The following is a 14191-nucleotide window of genomic DNA, read 5'->3' on the forward strand; positions in this document are numbered from 1 at the left end:
AAGTATTGGAGCTTCAACTTCAGCATCAGTCCTTCCAATGAATATTCAGGGTTGATTTCTTTTAAAATTGACTGGTTTGATCTCCTTGCAGTCCAAGGGACTCTCAAGAGTCTTCTCCAGCACCACAGTTTGGAAGTACCAGTTTTTCGGTGTTCAGCCTTCTTTATGGTCCAGCTCTCACATTTGTACATGACTACTGGAAAAACCATAGCTTTGATTATACGGACCTTTCAAGCCCCTGTGCCACAAGGCTGTGATCCATGAAGGGGAAATTTGAACTAGCTAACATTAAATACCATTTGGGACTTCCCTGGTGGTCCAGTGGTTAAGACTCCATGCTTCCATTGCAGCGGGGGCAGGTGTGATCCCGGGTTGGGGAACTAAGATCCCGCACGCTGCAGCAACCAAAACTAAATAAATAAATACCATTTAAAGTTCCACCCCTCTGTTGTACCGGTCACATTTCAAGTGCTCCGGAGCCACAGGGGGCTGGTGGCAGCCATGTTGGACAGTGCAGATGGGACATTTCCAGCATCCCAGAATGTTCTTTTGGACAGTGTTGGACTAGACAAAACAGATTCCTCTTTCTGAGAACTAATCTGGTGTCTACAGTTAAGATGACCAAAATTTCACCCCAGGAAATAACTATGGAACTCTGTTCTATCTAGGATACCGGGACTAGATTTTTTTTTTTCTCCTTAAGACACCCTGGACATCTTCATAGGTCAGATTGAGAGCAGTTATCTTATGTTGCAGGATAGTTACATGGTGTGTAATCCACAGAAGTTTGCATTCTTTTATCATTCTTTCATTTATCCCACAAATATAACCGCCACCTTGTTTGTGTCAGGAACTGCTGGGTCACAGCCTGGAATGTGATGGGTCTTGGACTCTATCCTAGAGGCTCTTGCGGTCTGGTAGGAGAGGCTGAGATTAATCAGATCATCACAGAAGTAAGGTGGGCAGGAAGTGACGTGCGGCAAGTGCCACAACGTATTCATCTCTGAGAACTACTAACTCAGAATCTGTGCTTGTCTTCCCACCAAATTGTAGAAATCAGGGCCTACAGGGAGAACCCAAGCAAATTAAGACACGTGTCTGGGCCTGCGTTTCCTGGTCTGAATAACGGAGATGATGGTTTCTACCTCACAGGAATGCTGACAGAATTGAGTTATTATAGTAGCTAGAAGAACGCGTGGCACAACAGAAGTCATCACTAACATTATTATTATTTGTATGATTCTCCTTTCTGAGCTTCAGCCCTCCTCTTTAAAATGGAGGAGTAGGGAACTTCCCTGCTGGTCCAGTGACTAGGACTCCAGGCTCCCAATGCAGGGGGCCCGGGTCAGGGAACTAGATCCAACTCGTTCCCTACTAGTGCAGGACGAGGATTGAGGGCAGGAGGAGAACAAGGTGACAGAGAATGAGATGGTTGGATGGCATCATCGATTCAATGGACATGAGTTTGAGCACACTCTGGGAGATGGTGAAGGACAGGGAAGCCTGGCGTGCTGCAGTCCATGAGGTTGCAAAGGGTCAGATACAACTGAGTGACAACAACAAAGACCCAGCGCAGTCAAATAAATAAATTTTAAATAAATACAACTTTAAAATAAAGAAATAAAACAGAGGAGTACGCAGGACCTTCTTTTGGAAGGTTCCAGTAGAGACTGAACAAGTAGTTATTTCATTAACACTCACAGCTAACATTTCTCCAGCACTTGCTTTGCTCCCAGGGCTATCTGTGCGACAACCTTGGAAGGGAGAGTGTTGCTGCTGTCCCCATTGGACAGATGTTTAAACTGAGGCACAAAAAGGTGCAGTGGCTTGCTGAGGAGTTCACCACCAGTTAGGATCTGGAGCAGTTGGAGGTTAGGAGTTAGCGGGGCTCTGGGTTGGCCATCTAGGCATCTGGGTGGGACTGACTCTGCCTTTCATGCCCCTCCCCGCAGGAAGCTGGACGCCTTCATCTATGACGCGGCTGTGCTCAACTACATGGCCCGCAAAGATGAGGGCTGCAAGCTCGTCACCATCGGCTCGGGCAAGGTCTTTGCCACCACGGGCTATGGCATCGCCTTGCACAAGGGTTCCCGCTGGAAGCGGCCCATTGACCTGGCACTGCTGCAGTTCCTGGGGGATGGTGCGGCTGCACGCAGAGATGCCTGGGGGGTGGGGTGGGGGGCGGGGGCAGGGGAGGGAAAGTGGAGGAGGGGAGGGAAAGACCCCTGGGTCATGGGGAAAGGTGGTGGGGGGAAGGGTCTGAGGGCCTAGACTTTCATATCAGAGAAGAGGATCCTCAGAGGGTGCCCATGGAAGGTGACAGCCCACCCGCCTGTCCCCAGATGAGATCGAGATGCTGGAACGGCTGTGGCTCTCGGGAATCTGCCACAATGACAAGATCGAGGTGATGAGCAGCAAGCTGGACATTGACAACATGGCGGGCGTCTTCTACATGCTCCTGGTGGCCATGGGCCTCTCCCTGCTGGTCTTCGCTTGGGAGCACCTGGTGTATTGGCGCCTGCGGCATTGCCTGGGGCCCACCCACCGCATGGATTTCCTGCTGGCCTTCTCCAGGGTACGGGGGAGAGAGGGGGGCGGAGGGGGAGAGAAAGGAAGAAACTGGCAGGGATGGCGAGAAGTGGAAGGCAGCTAGGGAGGTCGGGTGCGGGAGAGGAGGGAGGGTCGGAGGGAAGGCAGGTGGTCCCCAGCATCCCGCGCTGACCCTGCTCCTCCCGCGGCCCCTACAGGGAATGTACAGTTGCTGCAGCGCAGAGGCTGCGCCGCCGCCCGCCAAACCCCCGCCGCCGCCGCAGCCGCTGCCCAGCCCCGCATACCCGGCGGCGAGGCCCCCGCCTGGCCCAGCGCCCTTCGTGCCGCGCGAGCGCGCAGCCGTGGATCGCTGGCGCCGCCCCAAAGGTGCGGGGCCGCCCGGCGGCGCGGGCTTAGCAGACGGCTTCCACCGCTACTACGGCCCCATCGAGCCACAGGGCCTGGGCGTGGGCGAGGCGCGCGCGGCGCCCAGGGGCGCGACTGGGCGCCCGCTGTCTCCACCGACCACGCAGCCGCCACAGAAGCCGCCGCCCTCCTACTTCGCCATCGTGCGCGACAAAGAGCCGGCCGAGCCCCCCGCCGGCGCCTTCCCCGGCTTCCCGTCGCCACCCGCGCCCCCTGCCGCCGCGGCCACCGCCGTCGGGCCGCCGCTTTGCCGCCTGGCCTTCGAGGACGAGAGCCCTCCGGCGCCCACGCGCTGGCCGCGCTCGGACCCCGAGAGCCAGCCTCTGCTGGGTCCCGGCGCTGGGGGCGCGGGCGGCGCGGGGGCCGCGGGCGCTGGAGCCCAGGCCGCGCCTCCCCCGTGCCGCGCCGCGCCGCCCCCCTGCCCTTACCTTGACCTCGAGCCGTCGCCGTCGGACTCGGAGGACTCGGAGAGCCTGGGCGGCGCGTCGCTGGGCGGCCTAGAGCCCTGGTGGTTCGCCGACTTCCCCTACCCATATGCCGAGCGCCTCGGGCCGCCGCCGGGCCGCTACTGGTCGGTCGACAAGCTCGGGGGCTGGCGCGCCGGCAGCTGGGACTATCTGCCCCCGCGCAGCGGCCCCGCCGCCTGGCACTGTCGCCACTGCGCCAGCCTGGAGCTGCTGCCGCCGCCGCGCCATCTCAGCTGCTCGCACGACGGCCTGGACGGCGGCTGGTGGGCGCCGCCGCCCCCGCCCTGGGCCGCGGGGCCCCCGCACCGGCGCCGGGCCCGCTGCGGGTGCCCGCGGCCGCACCCTCACCGGCCGCGGGCCTCACACCGCGCGCCCGCCGCCGCGCCGCACCACCACCGGCACCGGCGCGCCGCCGGGGGCTGGGACCTCCCGCCGCCCGCGCCCACCTCGCGATCGCTCGAGGACCTCAGCTCGTGTCCCCGCGCCGCCCCCGCGCGCAGGCTAACCGGGCCCTCCCGCCACGCGCGCCGGTGCCCGCACGCCGCTCACTGGGGGCCGCAGCTGCCCGCCGCGCCCCACCGGAGACACCGGGGCGGGGACCTGGGTACCCGCCGGGGCTCGGCACACTTCTCCAGCCTCGAGTCCGAGGTATGACGCGGCCTGGGAGGCCCCGCCGCCCCCTTGGTCAGCGCAGGCCACAGCCCGAGGGGGCACGCGGGGTGGACAGGACCCGCGAGGGTTGGAAATGAAGAAAATAGAACTGGCCGGACCCCGCCTGGAGCAGCGTCCTGCGCCCCTCGCTATGGGGGGCACTTCAAACCGGAGGGGATTTGGTCCCTCAAATCTCACCCAGCCTGGGAGCAAGGGGGCAGGGGTCTCAGAGCCCACTGGACTTTTTTTTTTAACCCGACAAGGGCTTTTTAACGTCACCAGATGGGGCGGGAGGTGGCGGGGTCACGCCACGCCCGCGTCCCACCCCCACGCCCGGGGCCGTGGCCCCCACATCACTGTGCAGCTCCCCGGCCCCCCAGGCACGCCTCCGGGGAAGCCCGTTTTTAACCTTTCATCCATTGGGACTCGAAACTGTGAGACGCGTTAGCCAAACTGTGACCCCAGACCTTGGCCCCGCCACACAGAAACCCCTGACCCCAGACTGTGACTTCCGACCCCTGAAAATGGTCATCCGACCCCAGACTGTGACCCCTGACCCCAAACTGTGACCCGAGCCCCAGACTGTGCCCCGACCAGACTGTGACCCTCGACGTCAAACCGTGACACCCCCTTCTCCTTTTCCGCCCTCTGTAGCTTTCCCCTCTTTTGTCCTAGGACACGCCCCCCAACGAAGCCCCGCCTCCACTGTCCCAGCATTGATCCCAACCTCCATCAAGCCAAAACTTCCCACGACCAGCCCCAGGTGCCACCGGCCATATCCTCTCCAAATCCAACCCTTTCAGTAAAGACACAGCAGACCCCCCCCCCCCCAACCTGCCCCCAAACCTCCACCTCCCAGATCTCCAGCCGGGTCTGGAGCTGGGTCGTGGAAGGGAGGAGTCTGGGAGTCCACACTCACTACCAACCTCTTTTCCCTCTCTCCTGTACCACATTGCAGTGTTTGGAATAAACCATGTTTTTATGCCTCCTCAAGCCCAATGTGAGTACCGTGTCTTTCTCTTAGCCCCCTTCAAACTTCTGTGGAGGAAACAGAAAGCGAGAAAAGTCCTACAGAGGAAGAGGGGGCAGAAAGAGAATTTCAGCAAGAACAGAGATTCTGGAGGGAGGTGGCTAATAAAGACCCAGAAAAAAGTGCTGAGAAAAGACCCTAAGAAGAGAAGGGCAGAGAGAATTCCCTGACGGTCAGTGGTTAGGACTTTGCCTTTCCACTGCAAGGGTTTGAACCCTGGTTGGGGAACTAAGATCCCACAAACTACCCAGCTAGGCCAAAAAAGCTGGGGTGGGCTGAGAAGGGGTGGGGGCAGAAGGAGAAGAGGGGTCAGAGAACTCAAGAAAGATCTGGATCATAACATTTTAGGATCAGTCTAGGGTACCATTCCTATGGCAACAAGCAATGAGGCTTGCTAGGTTCTTAATATCATGTTCATGCAAGGGAGGTGAGTGTCTATTATATCCTAGCCCATTCACATATCTTGAATTCTGTTAATTTCACCAATGAGAATCTATTTCTAACATTTCATTATGCCAATTAGCCAAATCTCTGGTGTTGATGGGCAATGAAAAGAGCGGAAGCTGCCTCTAGAGAGTGGACTTTCTGATTAAGTGTTTGCTGACCAGGGCTTCACCGTGAACACCTGGTTAGGCAACTGACTACCCCTAGAGGGTAGATCCAACGAACTAATTTATACATAATCATCCTGCCTACACTTAAGCATTTTGAAGTAAATTAAAGCCTTCATAACAAGGAGGGGGAAAGAAATCGGCTTTATAGATCCTCAGGGAGCAGAAACCTAGTCTCCTTGCCAGTAAAAGCTCTTATGTGCATACACGAATAATTAATTAAGTAAGAAAGCATTGGGAGTCAAAGGTGGAAGATGGAATCTGGGTCTGGAGTGCCTGTATAGTTGATGGGGCAAACCGGCCTCCTGCAGAACTACAACTCCCAGGAGGCCTTGCCGCCGCTCTGCGGAAGAGCGCCCCAAAGTCACGGGAAGGGAACAGTTGCCTCGGATCTACAGGCCTTGGTAGCCAAGCCAGGATGCTGTTTTCTTAGTTCTTCGCCCTCTTCCCATCGCCCTAATTGGTGAACCAGGAGGTTTCCAAGGTAACCGCGCAGTAGGGCGGATCCTCCTAGGAAGGGAAAACGCAACCCAGAAGTGACGCTATTACCTTGCGCCAGCGGCGAGAGGCTCCGAAGATGGCGGCGCGCAAGGGTCGTCGGCGCACGTGTGAACCTGGGGAGTCTATGGAGACCGAATCCCAAGAAACAGGGTCCAAGGGCCAGGCTCAGGTCTACCTACCTGGCCGGGGACCGCCGCTGCGCGAAGGAGAGGAGCTGGTCATGGACGAGGAGGCCTACGTGCTGTACCACCGAGCACAGACTGGTAGGGCTGGGCACCCGGCATCTTGGGTCCTCACGAAGGAAGAGACTGGAATCTTGGGTCCGCAGGGGAGCTGATCCTGAATCTTTAACTTAAGAGGCTGTTTGAAAGAGAAATTAGGATTTAAGAGGATTGGCATCACACTCAAGAGGGCCGAGAACCCGCTGTCCAATCCTAATTTTCCCATCCCTCCTTCCATTCCCAGGCGCCCCCTGTCTCAGCTTCGACATAGTCCGGGATCACCTGGGAGACAACCGGACTGAGCTTCCTCTTACTCTTTACCTGTGTGCTGGGACGCAGGCCGAGAGCGCCCAAAGCAACAGGTAAGAACTGAGGCTTTACAGCGCTAGGGGTGTCTGAGCCTCCAGCTTCCTCTTCCTCAGGACCTAGAAGTCGGGGTTTCCAGCCTCCTTCCTAAGGATCCCGCCATCCGGTGCCAAATTCCTCCCACACCTTCCCCAGATTGATGATGCTTCGGATGCACAATCTGCATGGGACAAAGCCCCCACCACCCGAGGGCAGCGACGACGAGGAGGAGGAGGATGACGAAGAGGATGAAGAAGAGCGGAAGCCTCAGCTGGAGCTGGCTATGGTGCCCCACTATGGAGGCATCAACAGAGTTCGGGTAAATGCAGCCCCAGGAGCCTGCCCTGTGTACTCTGGAGCACACCACCCCCCACGTCCAATGCCCTTCAGCTTTAAGAAGAGCACTTGGCACATAGTTTTTTTAACTACTTATGTGTTAATTGTGATTGTTGTCACTATGTTCTAGATGCCATGGGGATGTTTTTTAAAAAGGTTCCTTTCTCTTCTGTAGAATGGTGAGAGTTACCAAACTTACTTGGTGGGGCTGATGTGAAGATAAATGGAATAGCCAGTACCCTTATTTCAATAACTGAAATATGGTGATTTCTGGGGTCTAGAAACAGCACTTGGCAGTAACATGAGATCTATGTGTTTTCTGTTATTGCTCAGGGAGTGTCCTGGGCTGTGGGGTCACTTTTGTGATTCGGAGTTATAGCTCCTTCTAATCAGGTTGATGTGAGAATTGAACTAGATGCTCTATGCAATAGTGCTTGGAGCAGTGCTTAGCCCATAGTTTTTGAGAAGTGTTTCCGTTGAGTTATTACTATGTTTCATATACTGCTTTAGACCTGGGGAGTTAACAGGGAGCAAAAGGTCTCTGGCTCCATGAAACTTACATGCCAGGGGGACAGGGGATAAGAAACTAAGCATATGTGTAATGTCCAAAGGTTCTAAGTGTTGTAGAGAAAAATAAAGCAAGGTAAGGGAGTTAGGGTCTTCTGGAACGGGCTTGCTATTTTATTTATTTAGTTAGTTTTTTAGCTGTAATGGGTCTTTGTTGGTGCACTCTGGCTTTCTCTAGTTGCAGCAAGCAGAGACTACTCTTCATTTCAATGCTCGGGCTTCTCATTGGCGGTGTCTCCTGTTGCGGAGCACAGGCTCTGTGGTGCAAGGGCTTCAGTAGTTACATCGAGTGGGGTCAGCAGCTGACGCTGTCAGGCTCTACAGCACTGGCTTAGGAGCTGTGGAGCACGGGCTTAGTTGCCCTGAGGCATGTGGGATCTTCCCAGACCAGGGATCGGAACAGTGTCCCTTGCACTGCAAAGGCAGATTCCAGAAGCCCCTGGGGTTGCTAGTTTAAACAGTGTGGTCAAGGGAGCATTCACTGATAAGGTGCCCTTTGAACAGAGAGCCACAGAAAGTGAGGGAGTGAAGCAAGGATATCTGTGAGAAGAGGTTTCCCAGCAAGGGACTAAGGAGTGCAAAGGCCCTGGGGCAAACTGATTGAGGAGTTTTGAGGGAAGTTGGGGAGAACAGTGCTGAATGGATGAGGGGGAGAGTGACAGGGTTTGGTGGGTGGGCACCGAGGAGACAGATTGTTTAGGGCTTTGTGGGCCATTGTAAGGACTTGGCTTTTATGTGGGGAGAAACTGGGAGTCACTGGAGGGTTTAGAGCAAAGAGTGGATGGGATCTGACTTGTGTTTTAAAGGGATCCCTCTGTGTGTTGTATTGAGAATAGACTGCAGGGAGGCCAGGGCAGAAGGACAGGGTCCTGTGAGGGGCCAGGACAGGAATGCAGGGAAGGGTGACTTCAGTAGTAGCCTGAGTGATGACAGCAGAGCTACCGAGAAAGGGTTGGAAGTGGTGGCGTTTTGGGTGGAAGCGAGGCATAGTGTGAGGAAGGAGAGGCAAGTAGTGAGCCAAGGTGGCGACCTCCAGGGAGGGGTAGGTGGCAGTGGGCAATTAGGAACTTGGCTTTGGCCTTGGGGCGTCTATAAACAGTCAGTTTGATGTGAGCCTGGAGTTGAGAGAGGTCAGGGCTAGGGGCTACTGGAAACCTTGAGGCTGAACAGGATCTCCTAGTGAGCAAAGGTACACAGGCAGAGAGATCCAGAGACTGGGGCCTGGGACCTGCCTAGACTTAAACAGTTCCAGAGACCAGGAGTCTGAACAGATTTCCGGGGGCTCAATTCTTGGGAGTTCAGGAGTTCTGTCATCCCTCCGCCATCATCTGTACCACAGTGGGGGGAGTTGTCCTGGAGACCAAGTTGGTCTTCATGTTGTAAGCCTATTCTCGCAAAGGTTTCTGGGAGTTGAAGTCCCAGGCCTGGGTGGGAGGCAGCTCTGGTTCTCAGGGATGAAAGGGCTGTCGTCGTCACGCTGTGCCTCCTGTCCTGCTCACCTCCCCTCCCCTCCTCCCTACCCTGCAGGTGTCGTGGCTGGGTGAGGAGCCGGTGGCTGGGGTGTGGTCAGAGAAGGGCCAGGTGGAAGTGTTTGTGCTGCGGCGACTCCTGCAAGTGGTGGATGACCCCCAAGCCCTGGCCACCTTCCTCCGGGATGAGCAGACCCGTGTGAAGCCCATCTTCGCCTTCTCTGGCCACATGGGCGAGGGCTTTGCCCTTGACTGGTCCCCTCGCGTGCCCGGTGAGTTCTGGGGGTGGGTGGGAATGGGATCTGGTGAGCCACAGCTGGCTGAGTGTGACGAGGTCAAGAGTCCCGACTGCCTTTCCCAGGGCGCCTGCTGACCGGTGACTGTCAGAAGAACATCCACCTCTGGACACCAACGGACGGGGCCTCCTGGCACGTGGACCAGCGGCCATTCGTGGGCCACACACGCTCCGTGGAGGACCTGCAGTGGTCCCCAACCGAGGACACAGTAAGGAAGGGCTGGGGGTCTGGACTCCAGGGTCTTGGGGGGAAGGAGGGGGCCGGGGGCAGGTCCAAGTGATGGCGTGGGGCGGGAGGGGCCGACCCACCACTGGTCCCCGGTCTCCAGGGTAGAGCGGGGGTCCACTGGGGTCCCTCCGACTCTGCCCCGTCCAGGTGTTTGCCTCCTGCTCAGCTGACGCCTCCATCCGCATCTGGGACATCCGGGCAGCCCCCAGCAAGGCCTGCATGCTCACCACCGCCACCGCCCACGACGGGGACGTCAACGTCATCAACTGGAGCCACCGGGAGCCCTTCCTGCTCAGCGGCGGGGACGATGGAGCCCTCAAGGTCTGGGACCTGCGGCAGTTCAAGGTACCGTCCCAGCCGGACCCCTGGGGCGGAAAGAGCTCCCAGCGGCCACTAGGATTTGTGGGTTTTCCCTTCTGAGATGGCTTATACGCCAGAGCTGGCAAGGCCCTGCCATCAGAACTGGGATCCCATCAGAACTGGGATACTGATGAGGAAACAGGGTCAGGAAGGCTTGGGGCTGCTGTGGGGTTGTTCCCTCTACTATCTGGAGAGCTGACTGGAGGAACAGGGCTGGGCCGAGCAGAGACTACAACTCCCATCTGCCCGAGGGGAGCCGTGCACCGGCCATGCTGCCTAGGCTCAAGGGCTCAGGGATTGTAGGTGGATTTCATAGGGTCAGCTGAGAACAGAGCTCAGCTTAGTCATGCTGGGAGCAGGCGTGGAGGCCCAGAGGGATGGGAAGAGATAGGATGTAATCGCCAGCTTTGTGGTGACTCTGCGGAGCTGAGAGGAGCTCCGGGCCTTCCCCTGGACAAAGCCATGACTCCATACACCTCGGGCCTTCCCAGGATCGTCTTTTTACTCCCCCTCCAGTGTAATGAGTTCTACAGAATCAGCCCTGGGGAAGCTTCTTGACGTGGATTCCAGCCCCCTTCCCCCTCCCAGGCAGGTGCATGGACAGGTGGATCGCAGGGCCACGTTGAAACGTTGGAACCACCCCTCCAAGTTAGAGACATGCCGATCCCCCCCAGCAGCTGTGCTTTAGTAAAAGTGCTTTTCTTTGCATCTGCTCTCTCTCGAGCCTGGGAGTCGTGCCTGTGCCCCCATTAAGGATTTCTAGAATCACTGGGGAGAGCACTTAGAAAACCCAGCCTTCTGGGCGGGGGAGGTGGGGGAACATTTTAATTTTTTTTAATTTACTTTTAAAAATTTGTTTCAAAGACCCAATTTTATTTATTTATTTTGGCTGCATGTCATGTGGGATCTTAGTTCTCCAGCCAAACAGGGTTTGAACTGGCTCCCCTTGTATTGGAAGCGCAGAGTCTTAACCACCAGGGAGTCCCCTACACCTTCCTTTTACAGGGAAGGAGGCGGAAGCAGGCCCAGGTAGGAGCAGGGGTTGGGGAGTTGTGACCTGGAGCTGGGAGGGGCTTCTTTGCAGGTGAAGCCACAACTCCCAGTCCCTGGGGCACTACCCCTTTATTATCAGCTGTACTCTGCCCTCCATCCCTTTCAGAGACCCTGGGTCTTTGGAGGCTGGAGGGGTGAAGGTCTGGCTGAACCCTAAGGCTGGAGAGGGGTAGGGGGCTCTGCCTGGGTCACCCCTGGAGTCAGGCTGAGGGACTCAGACACCCTGACTCCCATCTTCCCATAGTCTGGCTCCCCAGTGGCCACCTTCAAGCAGCACGTGGCCCCCGTGACCTCCGTCGAGTGGCACCCCCAGGACAGTGGGGTCTTTGCAGCCTCGGGTGCGGACAACCAGATTACACAGTGGGACCTGGCCGTGGAGCGGGACCCCGAGGCCGGTGACGCAGAGACGGACCCGGGGCTGGCGGACCTCCCCCAGCAGCTGCTGTTCGTGCACCAGGGCGAAACAGACCTGAAGGAGCTGCACTGGCACCCGCAGTGCCCCGGGGTGCTGGTCAGCACCGCCCTGTCGGGCTTCACTGTCTTCCGCACCATCAGCGTCTGAGCTTGGTCTGGCCGAGTCTGTCTGGTCCTCCACTTACTTGGAACTGAAGTTGAAGTTCATCGTTTCCCTGGAAGGGACTCATTCAGATCTGCTGGCCAGCGCCTCTCCAAAAGGACTTGGTTTGGCCTTTGGCCACCATGATGGATTCTGTTTGACTTACTGTTCTTTGCAAGGACTTGGTTTGGTCCAGTGCCCCTCTTGCTAAGAGAGGCGGTTTGACTCATGGCTCTAAAAATAAGACTCGGTTTGCTCCCCTTGATTCCTCCAGCCGAAGCACTTGGGTTGACCCATGGCCCTGTAAAACCACTGCAGTTGCCTCCAGTGAACCCTCTGACCCAAAGACTTGGGTCAACCCAGTGAGCCCCACCTGTCAGAAGAGTCCATGAGCCCATTTCCCAGATGGGCCTGGTGTGGCCTGTGTTGCTGTGGGTATTTTGTCAGCTGCAGGCCCTAGGCTTGACTCTTTGATCTCTCTGCCACTGGTCTCCCTCAGGGAACTCAAGTGCCTTAGAGTGGCTGGACCAAATTTGAGGTGTGGGTTCCTCCAGCAGAATTTGGTGTGGCCCTTGTCTTTCTGCCAGCTGGGTTTGACTGGGTGGAGCCTTCTCCCCTCCTCCCAGAGACAGGCATTGTGCAGGGGGGAATTCAGGAGCTCTTGAGGGGCAATAAAGAACCAGAATGGAGCCTGAATTGTGGAGGCTGGTCCTTCTGGCGGCAGTCTCATGAGGAAACGAGGAGGAGGGAGGGTTTGGCACCTGGCTGTCCTTGGACTGCTGGGTCCAGCCCTCAGCCCATTGGCGCTCTCTGGTTCTGCCTCTCCTAAATTTTATTCCATCTGGAATGCACCCCAGGTCTCTTGGTGGGGAAGAGTCATCTCATGTGTACCCCCGCATGCTGAGACTTCATCTCAGGGGGAACCAGGGAGCCCCTGTCTCTCATCCTTCTGCCCCTGCCCTCGTCATCACTTTCTCCCCATTTCTTTGTTCCCTCGACTGTGTCCCCATCTTTCCGCATCTCCTGGCCCCCAGGCTCTGTCTCCGGGCCCCCTCCCCCCATGTCTCTCCTCTGCCACCGCTGTCTCCTCTCCAGCCTGCTTGGGCCGCAGCCCAGCCGTCCTGCCTGGCCATCCTCCCTGGCTCCCCCTCTGCGGCTCTGAGCTGGCCCCACCCCCTGCCCCCCCTCTCGGGCTAGGACTCCTCTGATCCGCCCGTGAGCACAGAGGTCGGGGGCCCGGGACGGGCCGCAGCACCACAGCACCCACAGAGGCCTTTCCTTGGCCCGAGCAGAGGAGCCCCCAGCAGAGGGCATGGGGGTGGGCTGCCCCACCAGGTATGTGCCTCCACGCAGACACCCTGGGCAGGGGTCCTGGCTTTGAGAGCTGGCCCCCGCCTCCCCGCACCATCTTCCTCGCTCAGACGTCTGCCCCAGCGCCCCCACCCTATCCTCCTGGGTCCTCATCCCCCAGATCTGGTGCCCCCAGCTCAGCCCATCTCCATTTTCGGCCTTATTTTCACTGCCTGCCCCCCACCCTCATCCTGCGTCTCTTCTTGTCCCATCTTCATCTCCCATCTGGTCCGTCTCTCCTTTTCCTAAGATGGGATCTCTGCTTGTCTTTGCCCGGTTGCTCCTAGTTCCGCCTGCCTCTTTTCTGTCTCCCATTCTGTCCTCTTGGGTGCCTGTGGCGGTGGGGAGGTCCTCTGTCCTTTCCTCAGGACAGCCTCTCCCTGCGCATCTCTTACCCTCTGTACTCTGGTCTGTCTGCAGTCTCCACGCTACACCCCCTCCTGGCAGTTTCTGCCCTCCAACCTGCTGTTGCTCAGGCCCCACTGGGGAGTGGGGGGAGGGTCGTGGGGGGAACAGCCAGGGTCTCACGGAGCATGTGAAAATGCTTCTATGGCGGGGGGCAGTGGGGCAGCCCCTGGGCGGGGCTTCTCAGCCCCAGATTAGACAGTGACTTTGAAACGAAGTTGACGCACCTTAAGCCCCATGTCGCCTTTATATGGAAACATTAAGCTGCTCTCCCAGGTCAGGAAGAGGCGGGGGGAGGGCTTGAGGCTCTGGATCCGCTTCCCTCGGATCCTGCTGTCGGTGATGGGAGGTGCGTGGGCCCCGAGGCAGAACCCCATCCCAGCTCTCAGGGCCATGCTGGACGCTGACGGGACCCCGCAGAGGTGAAAGGCGTCCCCACCCCCACCCCCTGCCTGCCTCTTGAAATGGACAAGATCACGTCTGTCTCTCAGGGCTGAGGGTAACAACGGGAGGATTTAGGGAAACGAGATCCTGGGTTGGAAAGGCTCAGGACTCAAACCGGCAGCCCACCCCCAGCACTTCATGGCTCTGGCCGGATCTCTGAGTCCGCTCCCCAACCTGTGAAGCGGGGTGATGATCTTGACCTCCCAGCATCCTGAGCAGCCAAGGTGAGCCCAGAGGGTGGGCTGCAGAATTCTGGGAGCTTGGCAAGGCTGGGGACCAAGGTGCTCAGGAAACAAGGGCGAGTGATGAGGTGGTCTGTGGTCCAGTCTGGCGCTCAGGCTTGGGC

General features: G+C 57.8%; 2 protein-coding genes across 3 annotated transcripts in view; both read left to right on the forward strand.

The window, feature by feature from the left end:
• The window catches only part of GRIN2D (glutamate ionotropic receptor NMDA type subunit 2D), a 34300-nt gene extending 29234 nt beyond the window's left edge, over window positions 1–5066 (forward strand). For both annotated transcript variants that reach the window (XM_086353386.1, XM_086353387.1), the window contains 3 exons: window positions 1953–2140; window positions 2343–2575; window positions 2748–5066. In XM_086353386.1, coding sequence (XP_086209512.1) covers window positions 1953–2140; window positions 2343–2575; window positions 2748–4076 — 1750 coding nt within the window. In that variant the 3' untranslated portion in view covers window positions 4077–5066. The remainder of the gene's footprint in view (window positions 1–1952; window positions 2141–2342; window positions 2576–2747) is intronic.
• A 1221-nt stretch (window positions 5067–6287) lies between these two features.
• Window positions 6288–12335, forward strand: GRWD1 (glutamate rich WD repeat containing 1). Its single transcript, XM_086353415.1, has 7 exons — window positions 6288–6478; window positions 6681–6798; window positions 6938–7100; window positions 9212–9425; window positions 9515–9657; window positions 9825–10022; window positions 11335–12335. Exons 1-7 carry the CDS (start codon window positions 6292–6294, stop codon window positions 11650–11652), a joined length of 1341 nt encoding a protein of 446 aa, XP_086209541.1. The 5' UTR covers window positions 6288–6291; the 3' UTR covers window positions 11653–12335.
• Window positions 12336–14191: the final 1856 nt, after the last annotated feature.

This window comes from Bos grunniens, chromosome 18 (genome assembly GCF_055505025.1).
Source record: "Bos grunniens cultivar Pamir isolate PY7600 chromosome 18, Bosgru_T2T1.0, whole genome shotgun sequence".
Classification (NCBI taxonomy): Eukaryota; Metazoa; Chordata; class Mammalia; order Artiodactyla; family Bovidae; genus Bos; species Bos grunniens.

Bases quoted from the DNA above. Each gene is read 5' to 3' on its own strand.
- GRWD1 (XM_086353415.1), top strand. From the start codon at position 6,292: ATGGCGGCGCGCAAGGGTCGTCGGCGCACGTGTGAACCTGGGGAGTCT. The intron at 7,101-9,211 runs GTAAATGCAGCC...CCTACCCTGCAG, and splicing joins GAGGCATCAACAGAGTTCGG to GTGTCGTGGCTGGGTGAGGA. The intron at 10,023-11,334 runs GTACCGTCCCAG...ATCTTCCCATAG, and splicing joins GGGACCTGCGGCAGTTCAAG to TCTGGCTCCCCAGTGGCCAC.